Source organism: Nomascus leucogenys, chromosome 6 (genome assembly GCF_006542625.1).
Source record: "Nomascus leucogenys isolate Asia chromosome 6, Asia_NLE_v1, whole genome shotgun sequence".
NCBI lineage: Eukaryota > Metazoa > Chordata > Mammalia > Primates > Hylobatidae > Nomascus > Nomascus leucogenys.
Window position 1 is genome coordinate 87,361,300 of NC_044386.1, and position 24,038 is coordinate 87,385,337.

At 40.6% G+C, this 24,038-nt stretch overlaps 1 protein-coding gene across 1 annotated transcript in view; it reads left to right on the plus strand.

The window, feature by feature from the left end:
* The first annotated feature begins 413 nt into the window (after nucleotides 1–413).
* The window catches only part of PIAS1 (protein inhibitor of activated STAT 1), a 142,095-nt gene continuing 118,470 nt past the window's right edge, over nucleotides 414–24,038 (plus strand). Inside the window, exon 1 of the mRNA XM_003267140.4 lies at nucleotides 414–585. Within this exon, the coding sequence (XP_003267188.1) occupies nucleotides 562–585 (24 nt within the window). The 5' untranslated portion in view covers nucleotides 414–561. The remainder of the gene's footprint in view (nucleotides 586–24,038) is intronic.

The window sequence follows — 24,038 nt, forward strand, 5'->3', positions numbered from 1 at the left end:
ACCATGGGAATTATCTCTTCCTTGCCTACCTCACCTCATTATCAAGAGGAGGATCTGAGCCAATAATGCTAGAAATGCTTCATTAAGGGCCCCTTAAATGTAATGGATTTCTATTTTTAGCCCACTGGTAGCCTCGCAGGTAGCAGGTGCTGGAAAAGCCTTGCTTACTGGGGGTTGGGGGACAGTATTGTTTCTGTGACCGTAGGCGTCGTATCTATGCGGAAGCGTTCCGCGGACGGCGAAGAGATGGGGCTCAGGCTAGCATCCCTCTCGCTCCGGCCCTTCCCGGGAGGAGCTGGCTGAGCTAGGATAGGGGGCTGGGAGGCCGAGGGGGCAGTAACTGTCAAACCTCGCCGCTTGGCGCCATTATTTAAATGGAACGTGCCTGTCTCGCAGCTGTACGTGCCCGGGGCGGGGCTTCGAGCGCCTTGAGCGGGGCGGAGGCCAGAGGCGGGCTGGGAAGGTGGAGGGGCGGGCCGGGGCGGGGCCAGGCCGGCTAGAGGGGCGGGTCTAGCGGCGGCCCCCGGCGAAGTTCACTGCGCTTGCGCTGACAGACGCAAGATGGCGGACAGTGCGGAACTAAAGGTAAAGCGCAGCTCGAATTCACTTCTAATATTCGGCCGCGGAGACGGCGCCGCTGGTGCTGGGGGGGATGGGTCCGACCCTGGGGGGCCGCTCGGGCCTGACTCCACCCGGGCCTGGAGTTGTAGGGAGAGAGGCGCGCCCGGTCTCAGCAGAGGGGGCCCGCCTGCGGCGGGCCGCGGGCCCCGGGTGCCTCGGGGGCGCTGACGGGTCGTCCCCGGCGTGTTATTGTTGTGGGCGCCTCTGGCGGGGGTGGCGGGGGAAGAGATAAGGAGTCGGGAGATAGGGGCTGCAGCTGTCTCATGGGCTCGGCTTTTTCACCTTCCAGTTAGCCTCCCCGCCCCCATGGGGAGCTGGGGCTGGGGGCAGGGTGCTCTTGTAGGGGGGATTGGGAAAGCTCCCCGTGGCCGCTTCCTCTTCCTCCTTCGCAGTCCCGGGCTCCTGTCAGGCGCTCTTCTCAGACCCCCGGGAACTTGGCTCCGGCCGCCCCGCCCCTCCGTGGATCCCTGTAGCCCCCGCCCCGGACTCGGCTTTCCCCCGCTGCTCGCTTGTCAGGAAGCGCCTGGGGTGCCCAGCTAGTGGGAAGCGCGATCCCGGGGCAATAGGGTGGGGGATCTGGGGGAGAAGCTCTGATAAAGTTTAGCGAGCCCCGGGCCGGCGTTGGGGTTCGGCTGAGAGGTAGTGGGGGGGAGTCAGCCTGGGCGGGACGTTACTCTTTCTCTCTGATTCCGGGCAGCCGAGGGGAGAAACCCCCTCGAAGAGTGTGTCTTTGGAAGCAGTGTTGGGAGGGGGGGATGCAACTGCCACTTTCCCTTCTCTTGCCTTGGCTGGGGTGGAGGGTGAGAGGAGCCTTTGGGGGTCTCTGCACACACCATGATGGCGATGCTGTAGCTGATGGAGGTGAATGGTTCGTGTTTATATCCCCCCATTGCCTTTTGTTTGTAGGGACATCTTGCTGGCCATGTTGATTTGAACGAAATTCTCCCCTCATGGTACTCCAACCCCCGATAAATAGAACGTTCCTCTTAACTGGTACCAATTACTCACGCCTCACGAAATTAGATGAAAGGGTGCCTCCTTTTCCCCGCTTTTCTCCCACCCCAATCTTTACCTGATGATGGCTTCTTTACCGTAGCAGATATACCACTACACAAGCAGTTGGGGGAGGGGGGGTGGAACCCTTACGATTGGATTGTGACAAATGGGGCTCCGCTTGAATAATTTTGGTTTAGTAGCAGGCAGTTCTTAACTAACGCGTATTATTTCGAGGCTCTGAACGCGATCTTCTCTGTGGCTTCCTGTGTGTGTGAACCCAGCAGCTGGCTATGTCTCGACCCAGAGAACTGACATCTCTGTCAGGGTGGAGATTGGGATATACAATTGTAAATCTTTGGGGAGAGTCTTCTTTTTATAATAAATAAAAATTATTTAATTTTTTTCTCCGTTATAATGAAACGACAACTTCTAGAACAACCAAATGCCAGATTTGATTCTGTAGAGTTTTTCCTGTGGAATATCTTCACCGAAAGAGCTTTTCTCCTAGTAACTTCACAATGTTTACACTCCAAGATTCGTACATTAAGGTATTGGCTTTGAGTGTCATTCTTTTAAAATGTACTTCTAATTACAAATTTACTTAAGGGAGAGCAGATTTACAATGGATGGTTTTGATTTTTGCCCAGTTTCAAACTATTGACTGAAATGAGAAAGCCTTAGGAATTTGAATATTTGGAGATAACCCTTGCAATAAAAAAAAGCACACAACTTTAAGACATGTTTTCTATAATTTTTCTCTTAAAGTAGAGTCACCATGTTGCTGTGATCTTTGCCTTCTAATATTTATTTTGTTAGGAGTTCTTTTGAATGATAGCTAATCAGTTGTTATACATGGACCATAGGATAAAGCTGAAAAGCTTGTGCAGACTATATTGTCACTCTTGATGCTGTCCAAAGAAACTAGTATGGAAAGCACATGCTGAGAGATTTCCTTCTTTGTTCTTTCTCATTTTAAGAAAGTGCCTTTGGGGATAGATCAGATCCCTGGTGTGAGTCTTGTTAGATAAAGTTTCTCTTTACGAAGATGAACCAGGATCAGATAAACACCAAACACTTGAAGAAATGTTATTTTTCTAAAATTAGTCTCGTTTTTTGCTCTCTCCCAAATCTACTTGAGTTTTTCCATAGGAAGTTTTTTTTTTCTACTTTTATGTTCCTGTTGTATAATTTTTCAAATTATAATAACTGTTTTGACATGTTGGTATGTCAATGTGTGTGTCTGAGACTTTGAGGAGCTGTGTGATAAATTGCTTAGCTGGTGATAGCGGCGTTAAAAAAATTTGGTTAATACTTTATTGTGGTTAGATTTGCTGTTCTTTTTTTGGGGGGTGGAGGAGGTGATCTCAGGAACGCCTACCATAGTTATTTGAGAATGTGTTAAAAAAAAGAGAATGTGTATATATAATTTTCTGTGCAGTAAGGTTTGGCAGATACTCCTTTTGGAAATGATATTTTCTGAAGGCTTTTTGTTTGTGATGTTTTGGAGGTAAATATCATACATTCCTAATATGATAGGAAAAATCAGAGTTAAGAAGAAAAAGATCTAGATTTTTTGAAATTTTAAATGGGAATTGAGTACTTAAACTGTGAAGCTTTGCGTAAAATTCAGTGACTTTTCATTATCTTAGGTTTCAGCCCCATACTTCATTTTGCTGTGGATTGTATTCATAATTATTTTCCTCATGGCTTTTTTAGTGAATCCTTTTTGATCTATAAGAAATCTGCAAAGATCAGATGGGAAAAACAGATAGATCTTTATCCCCTGTAGGAATTGTGCAAGCTGCAACACTTCAAGATATTGCCAATAAAAATTAGATTGTGAGTCATACATATCAAAATGAGTTCTCTATGCATATTTGTTTATGAAAGGTTTAATTTTTCATTAGGGGAATACCCATAAATGACATTTTTAAGAATGTGGAGAGTATTTTGTCATCTTTAAGAACTTAGAAGCAGGAGGGTGTGATGGCCAGATGATCTTGGTAGTTAATAAGCTGACAGCTTCATGCAACTCCTCTTAAAGAACTTTAAAAAAAATGTTTTTTTTTTTTGGAGTAAAACTCAAACCAAGTTATATTGCCATTTTAATTTACAGGAAGAAGAGTGGGAGAGAAGAAGTCCATCATCATTTTAGTGGAGTAAATAATGAAGTTAAATGGGAAGAGAAACCATAATTATAAAAGTTCCTATGAGTGTGTCAGTGAATTCTATTGTTATTTTCTGCCTCTTTATTTTCAAGAAATAGCCACTTAATTTTGATCCTTACGCTGTAATTTGTCTGCTTTTATTTCAGATAGAGGCAAGTACATCTGACAGTTTATTCATGGATTTGATTTGAATCTCTGTAACTTGCTTTTGTCAATACCACATTTAGATGGCTTTTGTTTTATGTCATTATTTTTATGAACAGTATTTAAAAAACTACAGTATAGTTCATAAAATACTACAGTATAGTTTCTAAGTATTTCATATGATTGTTTTGAAATACCGCCTTCTTTTCATCCACCGTTTTCTCCTGGGCGATCCCATTGTCTTTCTCTTCAAAGAGTCTCTTGTAATCCCTGTTGATTGCAGTAGTGCTTAGTGGCGAGTCCATAGCTGATTAACCTTGGGTTTCTCCTGGTGAACTCCATCAGCATGCTGCTCCAGGGTTCTTGCTGAGGCTTTTGAGTTTAGTGTAATTTGTACCCTTTCTTGCTGGTAACCAGGGATAAGAAAATAAAATGGCCAATGGTTGTAGTGGGAACTGGGAAAAAGTATCCAAGTCTCAGAAAAACTGGGTGTTTATGATGAGATGTAGCCTTTAAAAACAACGACCAAAAACGGATTCATTACTTCATGGAATTGATTGTGGTGTTTTCTGAAGTGTTTGACTGTGGCATGAAGCATCTTGCTTTTTTAATGTTTGAATAATAATATCTTATTTATATAGTACTTTGCAGTTCATAATATATTACATTATCTCTTTTGATCTTTCCAGCAGTTCTTTGAGGTAGGAAAGGCAAGTAATAACTAAATCCTTTTTATAGATAGAGAAAGTGAGCCCAGAAAGGGTACGTGACTATTGCAAGGTCATACAAATAAAAGTGGCAGGGACTTAAAAGTGTAGTGCCTTAAAGGTACTACAGCAGACCTGGAGTCCTCTAGGGTGCCCAGTTCACAGATTTCTACTTACGTTGTTGCCGATACTTTCCCTTTTGAGAAAGCTCTATGCTAGGGTATTTTTGGATATACTAGGGCATTTTGCAAGCTTCCTTGCAAAAAGTTTGGAGTTTGTTAGTTGGAATCATACACATTAATTTTTTGTAAGTATCATTTTGCTTGGGAAAATTTCAGAGAAGCTGAAAAGTAAGCAGAAAAATAAACAGTACCTGTAATCCCAACACTCAGAAATATCATGGTTAACATCTGGGTATTTATCCATTTAGACTTTCCCTCTGTGAGCATATGTATATGTATATTCATCACAAAAAGAAATAACACTATTCTTTATAATCTGCTATTTGCATGTCTATCCAGGTTAGTAAATACAGGTCTATATGATCATTTGAAAGCTTACATTGTATTTTATTGAACTAGTCCCTATCAGATTATTCTACTTTTTTTTTTTTTTTTTTTTTTTGAGACAGAGTCTTGCTCTGTCGCCCAGGCAGGAGTGCAGTGGCGCGATCTCGGCGCACTGCAAGCTCTGCCTCCCGGGTTAACGCCATTCTCCTGCCTCAGCCTTCTGAGTAGCTGGGACTACAGGCGCCCGCCACTATGCCCCGCTAATTTTTTTGTATGTTTTTAGTAGAGACGGCGTTTTACCGTGTTAGTCAGGATGGTCTCGATCTCCTGACCTTGTGATTCGCCCGTCCCGGCCTCCCAAAGTGCTGAGATTACAGGCATGAGCCACCGCGCCCGGCCCAGATTCTTCTACTTTTTTTTGCAGTGTCTTTGCAGCCATGTACCAAAGTTTGCAGATGTTTTATTTTAACTAAATGTATTGATATGACAGATCTTTTTTTGTGCTTTAGAAAGCAAGGCAGGCCGGATGCCATGGCCCACGCCTGTAATACCAGCACCTTGGGAGGCTGAGGTGGGCGGATCACGAGGTCAGGAGTTCAAGACCAGCCTGACCAATATAGTGAAACCCCGTCTCTACTAAAAATACAAAAAAATTAGTTGGGCGTGGTGGCGGGCGCCTGTAATTTCAGCTGCTCAGGAGGCTGAGGCAGGAGAATCGCTTGAACCTGGGAGGCAGAGGTTGCAGCAAGATTGCGCCACTGGACTCCAGCCTGGGCTACAGTGTAAGATTCCATCTCAAAAAAAAAAAAAAAAAAAAAAAAAGCAATACAAATGTTTATTTTATTTTTGTAGAGTCAGGCTTTATTTTGTGTTGCCCAGGCTGGTCTCAAATTCCTGGCCTCAAGCAGTGCTGCCTCGGCTTCCCAAAGTGTTGGGATTACAGGTGTGAGACACTGTGCCACTGTGCTCGGCCTGCAAATGGTTTTTACAGGTGTGAGGTATTGTGCCACTGCACCCACTCTACAAATTAGATAAAATGTCAGTGAAATAAATTAGTCATTCTTGGTTTGTTCATTGTCATACCTTTATTGTTTATGTTTCTGTAATGTGTGAGATAAGATTATTAAGTGATGGCAGATACAGGTTTTACAAAATGTAAGCAAACATTACTTCAGCATCAGAATGTTTGATAAAGTATGTAATCGATTATGAAATAGTATTTTATAATCTATTCATACTATTCTATGAATAGTAGAATTTCAAGTAGGCAAGTATGTTTGATTTTGGATATTATATCACAGTGATCAAATATTGCAAGTTTTTGTACCTTATTTAGATACTTATCAGTTTTTTTTGTTTTGCTGGGATTACAGGTGTGAGCCACCGCACCCAGCTGATGCTCATCAGTTTCTAACTGGCATTTTACAACTATATTGAACATTGCCAGACGTGGTAATCCCAGCACTTTGGGAGCCAAGATGGGCAGATCACGAGGTCAGGAGTTCGAGACCAGCCTGACCAACGTGGTGAAACCCTATCTCTACTAAAAATACAAAAATTAGCTGGGCGTGCTGGTGCGCACCTGTAATCTCAGCTACTCAGGAGGCTGAGGCAGGAGAATTGCTTGAACCTGGGAGGTGGAGGTTACAGAGAGCCGAGACCGTGCCACTGTACTCCAGGCGGGGTGACAGTGAGATTCTGTCTCAAACAAACAAACAAATCCCCCAAAGAACAAACACTATACTGAACATTAATATAGAGAAAATGGAAATAAGGCTTTACCATATTTTTAATCTCAAAACAAAGTGTTGCCATAGTATTAAATTGGGAGGTAACATTGTTTTAAGGATCCGCAATCTCTGCCTCCCGGGTTCAAGGGATTCTCCTGCCTCAGCCTCCCGAGTAGCTGGGATTACAGGCACGCGCCACTGCACCCAGCTAATTTTTGTATTTTTAGTAGAGACAGGGTTTCACCATGTTGGCCAGGTTGGTCTCTATCTCTTGACCTCGTGATCCACCCGCCTCGGCCTCCCAAAGTTCTGGGATTGTAGGCGTGAGCCACCATGCCTGGCCCAGGATCTGGTTTTAGAAAGATAACATAGGCAATGAAAGCATTTTTATTTTTAGAAAAAACCTTTATGAGTTAAACCAATTAATAAATGCATATGTGAATTAAGAATGCTATTTGTGCAACATCTGAAAAGTAGTGCATATGGAAGGAACTTGAGGAAATTGATCGTACTCTAAATTTGATTCGTTAGACTTTGGTCTTCACCTAAATCTGCATTTATGTAACATTTTATCATTAGGATTTCTTTGAAATAGGCAGTAGAGACAATTTTAAAGTACTTAGTTGTCATCAATTTCAGAAGTATTAATTGCTACTGCACTTTTTGCTAGATGTTTGTGACTATACTTCCCCTTCCATGTTAAAAATTGTGCAACTCCTGGTACTTTTGATTCCCTCTACTCTTGGTTTCAGTAGTGTCACATGAAAAGATAATTCCATAGAACCCTTCCTTCAGAGTTTTCTGGTAAGTCTTCATTCTTAGCTATGAACTTCTAAAATTCATCAAAATGAAGAAACCACCTTTTTGTTTTTCAGCTTTTCCTTAGATCAAGCAAACAAAACAAACATAAATCCTTTGAATATTAACTAGTAATGGAGATATCAGTAACTCTCATAGGACTGTTGTAAACGTTCCTTTTTTTGGAAACTTAATCTCTTTTTTACCTTTTCTGCTATTCACTGCTTTCAGTTTCCCCCCTTTGGTTGCCGGGTTAATTTTACCAAAACACTCCTTTCATTCTGTCACTCCTATCTATAAAAACTTTGAATAGCTTTCCATCAAAAACTGGATAAAGTCTTAGTTCTCAGTCTAGTATTCAAGATTTTCTATAGTCTGACCCCAGTCCACTTTGTGTGTGTGTTTTGTCTCTTCAGCTATATAGCAAAAACCCTTAACTTAAAGCCAGAGCTGTTAGTTTGCATCTTTTTGTTGGCTGGTGTTCTGTTTGTATACCCCTCCATTCTCCCATCCCTACCCTGTGGACACAATAGGTGTTTTTAATATACATGTGTCAGATGAACAAATTACGTTTAAGATTTGTTTCTGTCAGAGACTGGGGCCTGATACTCTTGTCTATAAGACAATCTAAATTGAAAATATTCTTAGGGTCATATCGCCGCTCTTTTTCCTTGCTGCTGCTTAGATGAACTTGAATAACATTAAATCCAGAATAATTTATCAAGAGCTGTTTTAGATTTACCTTTTACCTTAAGTTATAGAGATAATAAGTGAATACACTTCTCATTGTAATGATCTAACAGTAAATAGGTTAAAAATGGAAAGACCTCATCATCTTCATTCTTAGAGGCAATCACTCTGGTATATATCTGTGTATTCTTATTTGGGTGGGCAGGGGGAGGTAACAGCTTTATTGAGATAAAATTAACATATCCCATTACGGTTCACCTCTTTAAAGTGCACAATCAGGTGGTTTTTGGTATATTCACAAAATTGTGTAACCATTAACCACAATCAATTCTAGAATATTTTTTCACCTCGAAAAGCAACCCTACATCCTTTTAGCATCATCCCCTTCCCAAACCGTACCTCACTCTTAGCCCTAGGCAACTGATAATCTATTTTGAGTCTCTGTAGACTTGCCTATTTTGGGCATTTAATATAAATGGAATAAAAATATGTCGCTCTTTGTGTCTGGCCTTGTGTTCATTTTTTTCTCTGCATGGGCATTTAAATGTGTATGTCTGTATAATATTTTTAATTTATTGTGTGTGTGTATGTCTAGATGAGAACAAAACTAGGCACATAGAAGGAACTTAAGTGAATGTACATGTACATAAATATCTTTTCTAAAACCATAAGTGAGACCATACTATATTTAGCATCCTACAGTTTGCTTTTTTTCACAATAGATAGTGAAGATCTTTCCATGACATGTCCAAACAATGGTATGGTCTCATTCTTTTTAACAGTGCATAATATTCCCTGCGTATGTTTATGGAGATTTACCTCTTGAATTTATCAGTGTATATGGTTAAAAGTTCTTAAGAACTTGTTTTGATGGTTTTGCTCTACACTACTGGTTTTTTAAAAAAAATAATTGCCACATTTAATGTAACCTCTGTAGTATTAATGCTGGAGTTTCACTTAACAATAGGAATGAAAACATCACAGGTAAGGGTTGTATAGCTTGAGGAGAAATGGAACGCAGAGTCTTTATGCAGTTCTGGCAGTGCTCAGCCAAAGCAATTCATTTTGTATTTGGGTTTCTGAATGTGAGCAAGCCTGTTTTTAAAAAAGCTCATGGCATAGTGCTTAAAATAGAACTTAACATGCTATCTTGTGCTTTATGGTGAATTTTAAGACTTTTTCTTGCAGTCATGCAAGTCTAATCTTAAAGATTGGAAAGATTTCAGAGTAAATATTTTTTCTCATATGTTAAAATCATCATTCTGGTCTATGGGCTTCTGTAAGTTACCCAAGAAGGGGACTGAAGAGGCACAGAACTGGCTCAGAAACTGGCTTATAGTAGATTCTCAGTAATTGTTATTTATTAAATAATTATTTATCATATGCTGTTATTTATTATATTTTTGGGTATCTGCTGTGTATGAGGTACCAGGTTATTGGTGATTTTAGTATATTATCACATATGTGTGTATATTTATTTAAGTATTTCTGTTATAGTGGAATGTTTACTAAAAATTATCTTTTTAAAAATTATAAAAGTAATGCATCAGTTCTTACAGAGGTTTTCAAAGTCTATTTCTCAGGCCTCTGGTGGTTCCCCGAAGTTTTTCTGAGGGTTCTCCAGGTCAAAATGATTTTCCTAGTAATAGGCATTATTTGCGTGCTGACATTTGCAAAATCAGTGGTGGGTAAAGCTGCCAGCACCTTGACACAAATTAAGGCAGTGGTATTAAATTGTACTAGTAGTTGTGTTGTTCATCACTATGCACTTGGAATTAAAAAAAAATGCCGGTTAAACTTCATGTCCTTGATGAAGCAATAAAACTTACTAATTTTATTGTATCTCAATCCTTGAGTACATTTAAAAATATATTTTGTATGATAAAATGAAAAGTACCTGTAAAACACTTTTATTGAATATCAAATCTGATGGTTAACTTAAGGAAAAGAACTTGTGCAGTTGAGTTGTGAGCTTTTTAAATGGAATACCATTTTTACTTGAGAAAATGGCTGGCAAAGTATGGTTATACAGACTTGGGTATTTGGCATACATTTTCCTGAAAATAAACAAAGTGTGCCTGTCACTACAAGGAAAACAACTGACAATATTTGTTACTAATGATAAAATTTAAGCTTTCAAGTGAAAATAGAACTTTGGAAGACATGTATTTGCCACTGTGAGCTTGACAGTTTCCCAATACTTGACTTTTTTGATAAGATCAGTGTGATATTAATGAATGTGTTATGTTGAAGTTGCATAGTGAAATATGTCAACATTTGGAAGAACTGCATAACTCAGTGAACTAATATTTTCCAAATAACCAATGCATGATATTACAAAATCATGCCTGGATAAAAAGATCCATTGGAAATGGAAGATAGACCAATGAATTTCAGTTTATCAGAGTGGGAAATATTCATTGATACGTTTTCAGATTCCTGCGTTGCAGCAGCCTTTAAAAACCTGCCATTTGTTGTGTTTTGGTGAAGGATCAAAGAATATCGAAAGTTATCTGAAAAGGTTAGAGCATTTTAATAAAAATACTCTATTTTTTCCCAACTCTATAGAGCTTCATAAGGCTAGAGTTCCTTTATATTTTTCAACCAAAACAATCTAATACACAGATTGAATGGGAAAGTAGATGTGAGAATCAAGATGTCTTTATTAAGCTAGATGTTAAAGAGATCTGCAAAAATGTGAAATCATGATAGTCTTCTAATTTTTATTAAAAATATTTTTTAAATATGAGATTTATGTTAACAAGTAATGGATTAATTAATTAATTTCTTTTTTGAGATGGGCTTTGCCATGTCCCCCAGGCTGGTCTCTCGAAGTCAGGGGCTCCAGTGATCGCCTGCCTCGGCCTCCCAAAGTGATAGGATTACGGGCGTGAGACACCATGCCCAGCTATTATTATTTTTTTTAATGACAAATCTTTTAAAGTTTTCTGCTTTGACTGTAAATACTGTAAATATTGATAGATTTAATCAACATAAAGTTTTTTTTTTTTTTTGGGGGGAGGACGGTCCTCCACTTTCAGGAGTGTAAAAGAGTCCCAAGAGCAAGAACTTTGAAAACTTGATCTTTTTTAAAACTTAAAATTTACAGTACAGCAGTGCCTAATTTAAAATGGGACGATCCCTTTGACCTTCTCACTCATGGTATTTTTTATAACTTAAAAGGAAAAATAAGGCTGAGAGCAGTGGCTCACACCTGTAATTTCAGTGATTTGGGAGGCCAAGGCAGGCAGAGTGCTTGAGCTCAGGGGTTCCAGACCAGCCTGGACAACATGGCAAAACCACATGTCTACCAAAGATACAAAAAATTAGCTGAGCATGTTGTTGCACACCTGTGGTTCCAGCTGCTTGGGAGGCTGAAGTGGGAGGATTGCTTGATCCTGGGAGACGGAGGTAGCAGTGAACTGAGATCCACTGCACTCCAACTGGGTGACAGAGTGAGACCCTGTCTCAAGAAAATAAAAAAAAGGAAAAAGTTTACTTCTAGTGGTCCTCTTACAAGGCAGTTTGCTAAGCAGAGTTATTTGATTAAATCCTGTATCTCTGTAAGTAATGCTAAGGGTAGTAGCTTGCATTGTACTGAATGAATGTGCTTGAAGTACTTTTTTTTTTTTTTTTTTTTTTTTTTTTGAGACAGGGTCTCCCTCTCTTGCCCAGGCTGGAGTGCAATGGTGTGATCATGGCTCACTGTAGCCTCAAACTCCTGGGCTCAAGTGATCCTTTCACCTCAGCCTCCTGAGTAGCTAGGACTTTAGGTGCTTGCCACCATGCTCAGCTGACTAAAAGCTTTTTTTTTTTTTTTTTTTTTTGAGGTGGGGTGTTGCTGTGTTGCCCAGGCTGCTCTCAGACTCACGTGATCGTCATGCCTCAGCCTCCCAAAAGTGTTGGAATTCAAGGTGTTGAGCCACTGCACCTGGCTTGAAGTACTTTTAATCAGTAATGGTGTGGGAAATAGATAACTTTTTATTTTTTCAAGGTTATATTTTTTTCTTTTTTCTTTTTTTTTTTTGAGCCAAAGTCTCGCTCTGTTGCCCAGGCTGGAGTGCAGTGACATGATCTCAGCTCACCACAACCTCCGCCTCCTGGATTCAAGCAATTCTCCTGCTTCAGCCTCCCGAGTAGGATGCGCACCACTGTGTCCAGCTAATATTTGTGTTTTTAGTAGAGATGGGCTTTCACCATGTTGGCTAGGCTGGTCTTGAACTGCTGACCTCAAATCATCCACCCGCCTCAGCCTCCCAAAGTGCTGGGATTACAGGTGTGAGCCACCATGCCTGGCCTGATTACTTTTTCTGTAGTAAAATATAAGAATCACATGAATAAATGAAAAATTCCCTAACTTAATGTTAGCCAATAAGTTCCTCTCCAGCAGAGCGTAGCTCTTATCAAATATATATGATTGATTTGCATTCTACCTATTTTGTTTTTTTCCTTTCCTTTTTGTGAGATAAACATGAAACAGGACCTAGAAATTGTAAGACTGAATGCTTTTCAGTTTCTTTCTGCATTTCTTTAGAGTGGTGTGTGAAAAACTCCAGCCTCTGTTCCTTAAACATCTTTCCCCAGGGTTCAAAGTAAGACTGGAAAAGGAATATTTTTGTCCCAGAAGTTATTCTAATATGTGATTTCAAAATCAGGTAGCATCTTAAAGGTTAAAGACCTTTAAAAAAAAGTATAGTATTTTGTGTCTAATTGAATCATAATCAGGGAAAAGAACATGAATTTTAGAATTGCCATTAGTCTTCACTTCTGAATTTAGATAGTTCCAGGAATGAGATTAATGGTTTTCTAAGTGTGAGTAGGTCTTGGTCTGTCCATTTTTTCCAGAGAGGAATTCTATAATCTCTTGTTGAGGCTACTTACGTGGCTGATAATGTTTGGGGAACAAGGCAGGATAAAGGTGTCCCATTTATGAGTATGCAGACTTTGCTTAATCTCCACATGTTTAGACTTGTGCCTCACCCTTGATCTTAGCTTCATGCTGGTCTGAGTCTGGAGCCTCTCTGGTTCAGTTGTTCCAGTAAGCCTCTGGCCTCTTGTGTTACGAGAGGCTAGTGGGCATGTTAGGGAAGTTGTCTTCTGGATATTTAGTTAGAGGAGACCTGAGGGTCTAACCATCCTGTGTGTTCAGATTTTCCAACAGCCCCCTGTCTTTTTAGATTTGCTTGCCTTTCTTTAGTATTCCCCTCTCTAGGCATTTGTAGGTTGTAGCGTCCTCTTCTGATTTAGTTATCACTGCATTGCCTGCTTTTCATCATCAAAAAGTTTGTTGAAATTTCTAGTTGGTTATTTTTTTCTTTTTGTCCTTGTGGATGAAAGATTTTTCTTTTTCTCTTCCCTCACTATCATTTTGTTTCTCTTTATGGGGGGAATATGGCAGACATTTGTATATGGTGAATTCATATTTAACTGGAGGTCATTGTAAACTTTCTATGAAGCTTATAATACAAACTATATTGATATATAATAATGATACTTAAATAGCTGCCTGTGTTGAATTAAGATTTACATTGAGTGGTAGTAGAAATTGTGTTATTTTTGTAGAAATTGTGTTATTTTCTAAGAGAAAGCTTGGTTGCTTTTTAAAAAAAATTAAATTATATACAGCATAGTATGTATAACCTTATAGAAAAATGTGTAACTTATAGACAGGTAGTAAAACAAACATCAAGCCTAATAAATAGAGCATTCTAAAAGCTTGAGGACTTCTTTTGTGTACCCTCATCCTCTCTTCCCCATTTCCTCTAGGTAACTTGTATCAATAGTTTATTTTAAAGGTAAAAATTAGGAGTGAAACAATAGTTTTGTATATTATTTGTAATGTTGTCTTAAAACCATTGCATCTAATATGTTATATCATAGTCTTGTAAATTTCCAAATTTACTGTAGCATTCTTCAAAGAGGAGGATTTCATAGGAGAAGGTGGAGAGGAAAGTTTTGGAGACCTGAAATATGTATAGGGTGGACATGGTGGCTCCCATCTGTAATCCCAGCACTTTGGGAGGCCGAAGTGCGCAGATTGCTTGAGTGCAGGAGTTTGAGACCAGCCTGGGCGATATGGCGAAAACCTGTCTCTACAAAAAAACACAAAAATTAGCTGGCTGAGGCGCATGCCTGTGGCCCAGCTACTTGGGAGGCTGAGGTGGGAGGATCGCTTGAGCCAGGAGGTTGAGGCTGTAGTGAGCTGTGATTGCGCCACTGTACTCCAGCCTGAAGGACAGAGCATGGCAAATATACATGCTCATAGATTACAGTAAGTACATCTGATGATGTTTGTGGAAGAAGGGACTTAAGTTAATTACCACAGTAATTTACCCAGGGTTAAGTCTTTTTTTTTTTTTGAGACTGAGTTTGCACTCCTGTCACCTAGGTTGGAGTACAATGGCGCGATCTAGGCTCACTGCAACCTCTGCCTCCTGAGTTCAAGTGATTCTCTACCCTCAGCCTCCCGAGTAGCTAGGGTTACAGGTGTCTGCCACCACGCTTGGCCAATTTTTGTATTTTTGGTAGGGAAGGGGTTTTGCCATGTTGGCCAGGCTGGTCTCGAACTCGCCAAGCAATTCTCCTGCTTCAGCCTCCCGAGTAGGATGCGCACCACTGCGTCCAGCTAATATTTGTGTTTTTAGTAGAGATGGGCTTTCACCTGAAAGGTGAAACACCTCAGGTGTTCCACCCACCTTAGCCTCCCAAAGTGCTGGGATTACAGGCGTGAGCCACCGCACCCGACCTTGTCCATTATTTTTTTGGATACATTTAAAAAACTCTTAGTAAAACGTAAAAATAGTTATTCCTTTACTGGGCTATAAGTATTCTTTGTGGCTATAGGTATTCTCTGCTAAATCTTGCAAACAAATAAGCATTCTCCCCTACGCTTCCCTCCTCCTTCCTTTTGCCCGTTTGGCCTTTGGTATCACATTTACTTAAAGCAAGGTTCTTATCCAGTCATTCTATCAAGAAAAATGAGTGCTGATTTATATGCCAAATCAGCTGTGTTAAATGCTCACATGTCATTTGGGAATGAAATAGAGTTTTTGCTTTTGTAAAATTACATTCTAGGCCGGGCATGGTGGCTCACGCCTGTAATCCCAGCACTTTGGGAGGCTGAGGCGAGCGGATGACAAGATCAGGAGATCGAGACCATCCCGGCTAACACGGTGAAACCCCGTCTCTACTAAAAATACAAAAAATTAGCAGGGCGTGGTGGTGCGGGAGCCTGTAGTCCCAGCTACTCGGGAGGCTGAGGCAGGAGAATGGTGTGAACGTGGGAGGCGGAGCTTGCAGTGAGCCGGCATCGTGCCACTGCACTCCAGCCTGGGTGACAAAGCAAGACTCCGTCTCAAAAAAAAAAAAAAAAAAAAAAAGAAAGAAATTACATTCTAGTACTCCCATAAGTATATGAAAAATAGTTTGGTTCTCTTGCACCTTTCCATATTTGAATTTTTGTAGAGAGCAGATGTTTCAATAATTAGCAAAAACTTTATTTTGGGAAATGTTTTCTGAATATGAAATAATGTTAAATGCGTTGTTAAAGTTTAATAGTCATTTGTTTTATATATGCTTCCTAAAGGTAGTTTTTGGAGGGAGGAGATGTGGGAGGAGCAAGGAAAAGATACGAAAGAGTTATTGTAGGAAGTTTGATTGCTGGCTCACTGGAAAGTTTAGTGAGATGCCTGTGCCCACTGAGATTGACGACTGTGGATGTAAAATAACATCCATCTGCATGAGTGCATGCATTCTTTTCTCCTACAAAGTGGGAACTAGTTGAATGTGCCAGGCATGGAGGGACAAGGGAATTTTGCAAAGAAATGTTTAGGGGCTAATGGATAGGGCATGACGACATCAGTGAATTAGAGATCCTTGTGAAATTGAATTCTTGAAATGAAGGAAGTTAAGAAAAGGAGGTTGTAGTTGGAAAATGAAATGTTCGAGTTAGTGATTTTGAAGGTGGTGCAGGTTCTGCTGGAAAGGTGTAGGATATGGCCCGGGGAGTGGGTAGCTGAGGGTGGAAAGTAATGATGAGGAGTTAAGTTGGAGCCTGAATGGCCAAGGCAGGTACTAAAACTTTACTTCAGTGAATGACAGGATGACCTAGAAGATGGACTGTCCAGTACTGTGGCCACTAGTTCTGTGTGGGTATTGAGAACTTGAAATGTGGTTAGTCCTAATTAAGATTTGCTGTAAGTGTGAAACATACTGGATTTTGAAGACATGTATGAAAAAAAGAATGGAAAATATCTCATTAATAATTGATATTGATTGCATGTTGAAATAATATTTTAGGTTTATTGGATTAAGTAAATATATATCATTAAAATTAATTTCACCTACTTGTAATTTTTTGAAATAGAGATGTGGTCTCACTCTGTTGGCCAGGCTGGTCTTGAACTCCTGGGCTCAAGTGATGGTCCTACCTCAGCCTCTGAAAGTGTTGGGATTACAGGCGTGAGCCACTGTGCCTGGCCTTTTTACTTTTTAAAATGTGGCTAGTAGCACATTTAAAATTACGTGTGTGTCTCAATATTTGCAGCTTACATTGTATTTCCTTTGAACAGCACTTTTCTAGAGATATTACTGCTCATAAGTAGAATGGGAATTAGGTGGGAGGACAGTTGTAGGGGTCTGTAGAACCCAGTGTCAGAATCCTTTGGGAGAGAGGGTGGACGTTGAGGCTTATTTTCATTGAGTTGCTGGTGCTTTCTCTTCTGCTGTTCTTTGTTCTTGGAATTAATGACCTTCTTTTCACCCCCACCCCCCGCCCCCTACCTCCCTTCCCTCCACGGAGTGGCTAACCTCAGGGAGTTTGCTTCATTCTTTTTTTTTTTTTTTCTTTTGACAGAGTCTTGCTCTGTCACCCAGGTTAAAGCAATTCTCTGCCTCAGCCTCCCGAGTAGCTGGGATTACAGGCACGTGCCACCACACCCGGCTAATTTTTTGTATATTTAGTAGAGATGGGGTTTCCCTATGTTGGCCAGGCTGGTCTTGAACTCCTGACCTCGTGATCCACCTGCCTTGGCCTCCCAAAGTGCTGGGATTACAGGCGTGAGCCACTGCGCCTGGCCAGCTTCCTTCTTTTGAGGAGAAAAATAATAAACGATAATAGAGAGCAATACCAACAAAACAAATAACCATGTAAATCTAAGTAGTTAACAGTGTCATAAGAGGAAGAGGTCACTTCTGGCTAAGCTTATTTCGGACTGGGCCTTAGAAGAGTTTTGGAAGTTGGTGGCCAGGCACAGTGGCTCACACCTGTAATCCCAGCACTTTGGGAGGCTGACGTGGGGCGGAACACTTGAGCCCTGGAGTTTGAGACCAGCCTGGCCAACTCTACAAAAAAACAGAAATTAGCCATGGGGAGTGACATGAATCTGTAGTCCTAGCTACTTGGGAGGCTGAGGTGGGAGGGCTGTTTGAGCCTGGGAGGTCAAGGCTGCAGTGAGCTGTGATCATGCTATTGCATTCCAACCTGGGTGACAGAGTGAGACCCTGTCTTTAAAAAAAGAAAATTAAAAAAGGTGATTACTGGGATATTCTTTGAAGCAGGGGGAACAGCATGAGCAAAGGTAATGAGGGAGAGAAAACATTGAGGTATGTTTGCGGAACAGCTACTAGATCCACATGTGGATATCTGTGTGAGAGTAGTAAGAGTTAATGGGAAGTTGGCCGGGCGCAGTGGCTCACGCCTGTAATCCCTGCGCCTTGGGAGGCCAAGATGGGCGGATCACGAGGTCAGGAGTTCAAGACCAGCCTGGCTAACACGGTGAAACCCCCGTCTCTACTAAAAATACAAAAAAAATTAGCTGGGCGTGGTGGCAGGCACCTGTAGTCCCAGCCATTCGGGAGTCTGAGGCAGGAGAATGGCATGAACCCAGGAGGCGGAGCTTGCAGTGAGCCAAGATCACACCACTGCACTCCAGCCTGGGCAACAGAGCGAGACTCCATCGCAAAAAAAAAAAAAAAAAAAAGAGTTATAGGAAGTTGGGGCCAGATTGTTATGAGAATTTTCCACATTGAAACTATGTATAGTCTGAAACTATGTTGAATGCTATAAAGGAAAGGGGCAGAATTTTGCAAGAACATTAACCAGGAAACCTGACTGAGTTAGTGTACTCAAAGAAGTCTTCCCTATTTCTGAACCATCTGAACTACAGGCTTCCTCCACATCCAAGTCTTTTCAAATCTTCTTAATGTTATGCCTTCCTTTCCTTCTCAGTTGTTACCATCACTATTTCAGACTCTTGTAGTGTCAATTTCGTATTCATAAAACAGCCTGTAAATTGGACTCATATCTTACATCCCCCTTCAGTTAGATTGATTTTTTTATGTCCGTTTCCTCCCTTTAACATTTTCTGCAATTGTAAATGTTTTTATAACTTCTCATTCTTTATAGGATTAAGTATAAACTTCAGTTTAGCCCTTAAACTAAAAAATTATTTTTTGAACACTAGTTGCTGAGTTTGGATGCCAGTATGCTCAGTAGGCACTGGGTACATTTATATAATGTCCTTATTTGTGAGAGGTTATATGTATAATTTATTTTTTTTGAGATGGAGTCTTACTCTGTTGCCCAGGCTGGAGGGCAGTGGCACAATCTCAGCTCACTGCAACCTCCGCCTCCTGGGTTCACGCCATTCTCCTGCCTCAGCCTCCTGAGTAGCTGGGACTACAGGTGCCTGCCACTACGCTCAGCTTATTTTTTTGTATTTTTTAGTAGAGACGGGGTTTCACCGTGTTAGCCAGGATGGTCTCGATCTCCTGACGTCGTGATCCGCCCATCTCGGCCTCCCAAAGTGCTGGGATTACAGGCGTGAGCCACCGTGCCCGGCAAGATTATATGTATAATTTCTAATAGATTTGCATTACCAATATGGTTTGTAATAATTAACAGGTGCCAAACCATTGTTACTCGTGTTTATTGACAATGAACAAGACAGTCTCTATAGACAGAGTATATATTTTGGTCAAGAATTGACAAGTAAACAGGGCCTCTCTACATATGGCATAACAGCAGTAAACTGAGTTAAACAGGAGAGCACATAAAAGGGTAAATTTTTTTAATGTTAGGAGTAGATTAAGGAAAATATCCCAAAGGTTGTGACATCAAAATTGAGAACTGAATGAGTTGGAGTTAGCTAGTAAAAGGCTGGGATGGGAGAGGGGAGAAGAGCTTCTCCTTGAAAGAACAGCATATGCAAAAGTCCTGGAAGATGGAGAGTTGGTTAAAAGATTGGTTACAGTGGTCATGCTAAGGAGATGGGGCCTCTGGGTGCAGTAGATGATCATGGAAAAGTTTAAGCACAAGCGTGACATCATTAGATTTATATTTTAGAACGATCACTGGCAGTAGTGAGGAGAATGACTTGGAGAGGATAATATTGGAGGCAGGGAGAAAAGTTAAGAGTCTCTTGCAGATTCTGAATTAGAGTGGTAATAGGGACTTAGACATTTTAAGGTGTTAAGATTGACAGGACTTGGTAAATTGATTGGACATGAACAAGAAGATGGTGTAGCAGCTTCTGGGTGATTAGATGGATGGAAGGTTTGGAGAGAGTTGATGTGTTAGATTTGAATATGTTGAGTTGATGACTCCAGGGATATAAGGAGAGGTGTTTAGCAGATGTGGATTTGGAGTTTAGGAGACCAAGGTTAGGCTGGAAATAAAGATTTGGAAATTGTTAATTTAGGGATGGCGTTTTGAAGTTACGAGTGGATGAGATCACTCAGGAAGACTGAGCTGAGTGAAAGGATTACTTTAGACTTAGGATTCAGTGATAATTGTTTTTCTTCTGTCATAGAGTTTATCTCTACTTTTTTTTCCTTTTTTAAAAATTAAATTTTTTTAGTTTTATTTTTATTTTAAACAGGGTCATGCTCTTTCGCCCAGGCTGGAGGCTTGATCAGCTGGGCTCAAGCCATCCTCCCACCTCAGCCTCCTGAATAGCCTCCCAAAGTGCTGGGATTACAGGAAGTAAAATAACTTTTATTTTTAAATTTTTAAGAACATTGGCTGCATTGAGTATTTGGCGAAGTACTCTGGAATTTGATTAGCTATATATTCAAGGAATGGTATTAAGAATGAGTTTTCAGTTATTGTTCTTTTTGACTGATTATGATAAACCTCATATTTTATTTAACTTTCTAATGTCCACAAAAGATAAAAGACTTTTTTTTTGTTTTGTTTTGAGACGGAGTCTCGCTCTGTCACCCAGGCTGGAGTGCAGTGGCTCAATCTCGGCTCACTGCAAGCTCCGCCTCCCGGGTTCACGCCATTCTCCTGCCTCAGCCTCTCCGAGTAGCTGGGACTACAGGCGCCCGCCACCACGCCTGGCTAATTTTTTTGTATTTTGAGTAGAGACGGGGTTTCACCGTGGTCTCGATCTCCTGACCTCGTGATCCGCCTGCCTCGGCCTCCCAAAGTGCTGGGATTACAAGCGTGAGCCACCGCGCCTGGCAAAAGACTTTTTTTTAAAAAACCATAACCACAGATCATTTCTTCTTTTGGCTAGTTTTGAATTGTCCTTTAGACATGGACAGTTAAACTTTTTTTTTTTCTTTTTGACAGAGTAAGTTGTAGATAGCTATTTTTGTGCTTTTAAAAAAATTGCTTCTTATCTGTAACTTTAGCATTCCTTTCTTTTTCTTTTTGCTTTTTTGTTTAATGTTCTGGATATGTTAAAATGGATGCTAAAAAGTATAGTCTGTTTTGGTTTTTAGCCTCAGAGTTTTGTGAGTAGCTTATTTTCCTTTTCCATAAATTTCAGGAAGAATGTGTAATATGTTTTCATGGGCCTCACCTTGAAAATGTATTTTTATGTACATTAATGGAATTTTTGAAAGAAAATAAAAACATTTTCTTTCTTTTTTTTTTTTTTTTGAGGCGGAGTCTCTCTCTTTTGCCCAGGCTGGAGTGAAGTGGCGTGATCTCAGCTCACTGCAACCTCTGCCCCCGCCCCGAGTTCAAGCAATTCTCCTGCCTCAGCCTCCTGAGTAGCTGGAATTACAGGCACCTACCACCACATCCGGCTAATTTTTGTATTTTTAGTAGAGATGACGTTTCACCATGTTGGCCAGGCTGGTCTCGAACTCCTGATCTCAGGTGATCCGCCCACCTCGGCCCTGCAAAGTGCTGGGATTATAGGCGTGAGCCACTGTGCCCAGCCAAAACATTTTCTTAAACTTGCTTTTGCTACTGTAGTAACTTTGTGAATGTTACTTTAAATCATAAACCTTAAATTTTACTCATAATAATCTGTTCTGAAGATAATGATCATAATGATCTGTAAGTTTCGTGGAAAGTTAGCAGTTTTACTTTACATAGACTAAAGGATGCTTTTGTTGTGAAATTATTTCTCTTATCCATAACTAGTAGAATAATCAAGTGAAAGTGTTCCATTCTGTATAGAAAAGAAAGGGTTGTTATTATTAATAGGCTTCTGATGGAATTGTAAAAAATATTTACGCAAGCTGTCCTTGTAAGACTTGAATAACTTTTTGCTGTAACCTATTGTTTTCTTTTTAATATTTCTCTGTGTAGTTTGTAAGGAATCATTCCTAGGGCTTTTTTGTGTGTTTTTGATGGAGTTTTACTCTGTTGCGCAGGCTGGAGTGCAGTGATGCGATCTCGGCTTACTACAACCTCGGCTGCCTGGGGTTCAAGTGATTTTCCTGCCTCAGCCTCCCAAATAGCTGGGATTACAGGCGCCCACCACCGCACCTGGTTAATTTTTATGTTTTTAGTAGAGATGGGGTTTCACCATGTTGGCCGGTCTGGTCTTGAACTCCTGACCTCAGGTGATCTGCCCGCCGCCGCCTCCCAAAGTGTTGAGATTACAGGCGTGAGCCACTGCACCTGGCCACCTGGGGCTTTTAGAACATTTGTGTACATCTTTTTAAAAACCTGTTTCTGTCTAAAACTTAAAAAACAGGACTGAAATATGATAACCTTAATTTTCTTGTGCACTCTGGAAGATATTTATTTTTACCTGAAGATAGGGGAATCAGGCTGGGCATGGTGGCTCACGCATGTAATCCCATCACTTTGGGAGGCCGAGGTGGGCGGATCATGAGGTCGGGAGATCGAGACCATCCTGGCTAACACGGTGAAACCCCATCTCTACTAAAAATACAAAAGATTAGCTGGGCATGGTGGCATGCACCTGTAGTCCCAGCTACTCGGGAGGCTGAGGCAGGAGAATCACTTGAACCCAGGAGGCACAGGTTGCCAAGATCGTGCCACTGCACTCCAGCCTGGGCGCCAGAGTGAGACTGTCTCAAAACAACAACAACAACAAAAAAGATTGGGGAATCCTAGGAGAAAAGAGTCATCTTAATCGCAAATAGTTGAATAATCTTCATTTGTAGCCTTAAATTTTATTGTTACTTGGAGGATAATCTCTTATGATATGCTCAGGGCCCTAGAGAGTTGACACTGTCATATTCCAAGTTCTTAAGGATGACTTGGGTGAATATTTAAGGGCACAATTCTCAGATTTTATATATGGCACAGAACTGGAAAGGGTGTGTTAAGATGATAAAAGGAAGAGGAATTCATATCATCATCTGTTGGGCACTTACTTGGTGTCATTAACTATACTTGCATAGGGTATACGGAGATGAGTGTTCACCCTTGAAAAACTCAAAATCTGTGGGAGGACATAAACTGGAAAATCAGTGTTTTACCACATTTTGTGATAATTGTACAATAGAGGGGTGTAGGATATAATTTTTCAAAAGGGATTTGAAAGGCTGGAATGAAGAGGTGAAAAACATGAAGTTTAATGGCATGAAACATTAAGTTCTACTTTTAAATTAACAAAAATTGTATTCGAGGATGAGGTGGTTTGACTTTATACTGTAGCCGTTTATGTGAAAAAGATAGAATAAAGGTTTTAGTTAACATAAGCAACAGGATGATGTGGATGCAGCCCCCTCCCTGCTGAAACAAAAGAAGAACCCATACCGTACATCCCCTCTTGTCCAAATAAAACAAACCTAAAATGTGAATGACTTGTTAGGTTATATTGGTAAAAATATCATGTTCATATTAAGAGGGATAGTAATACTGCTGTGTTGGAGACTAGTCACACCATATCTAGATTATTTCATTCACTTCTGAGTACTATGGACTGCAGAATGCTTGAGAATGATCAGGAGTGGGAAGGGGTCTAGCTAGTCGAAGGAAAAGAGTCCTTTTAACACATTTTAAGCATTTTAAGAGTCGATTCTGGTATACCAAGAGGACGAAATTTTAGAACCATTGGGCGGACTTTAAAGGGAACTTTCAGTTCCTAGAGCTTTTCGCTGATGTGGGCAGCTTTTAAAGGTTGTGAACTCTTAGAAGTGTTTTAGCAGAGGCTGGGGGACCAGTCAAGAAAGTTGGAGTAAAACTTCATATATTAGATGGAGTTTTAGACAAGAAGATCTTTAAGTTCTATTTTTGATACTCTGTTGCTGTTGTTTCCAAAAACATTTTCATACTATCTGATAGTGTCTGTAGTTGTTATTACTGTGTAGCATTGTGTGGACATTGGCATTTGCCTTTTGAGTCTGAGCTCCACTACTTGCTAGCTCTGTTACCTTCAGTAGGTTACTCCTGTTACTCTGAAATAGTTCAGTACCACCCCTCTAGGACTTTTTCTTAATCTCTCTTCTAGGACCCAA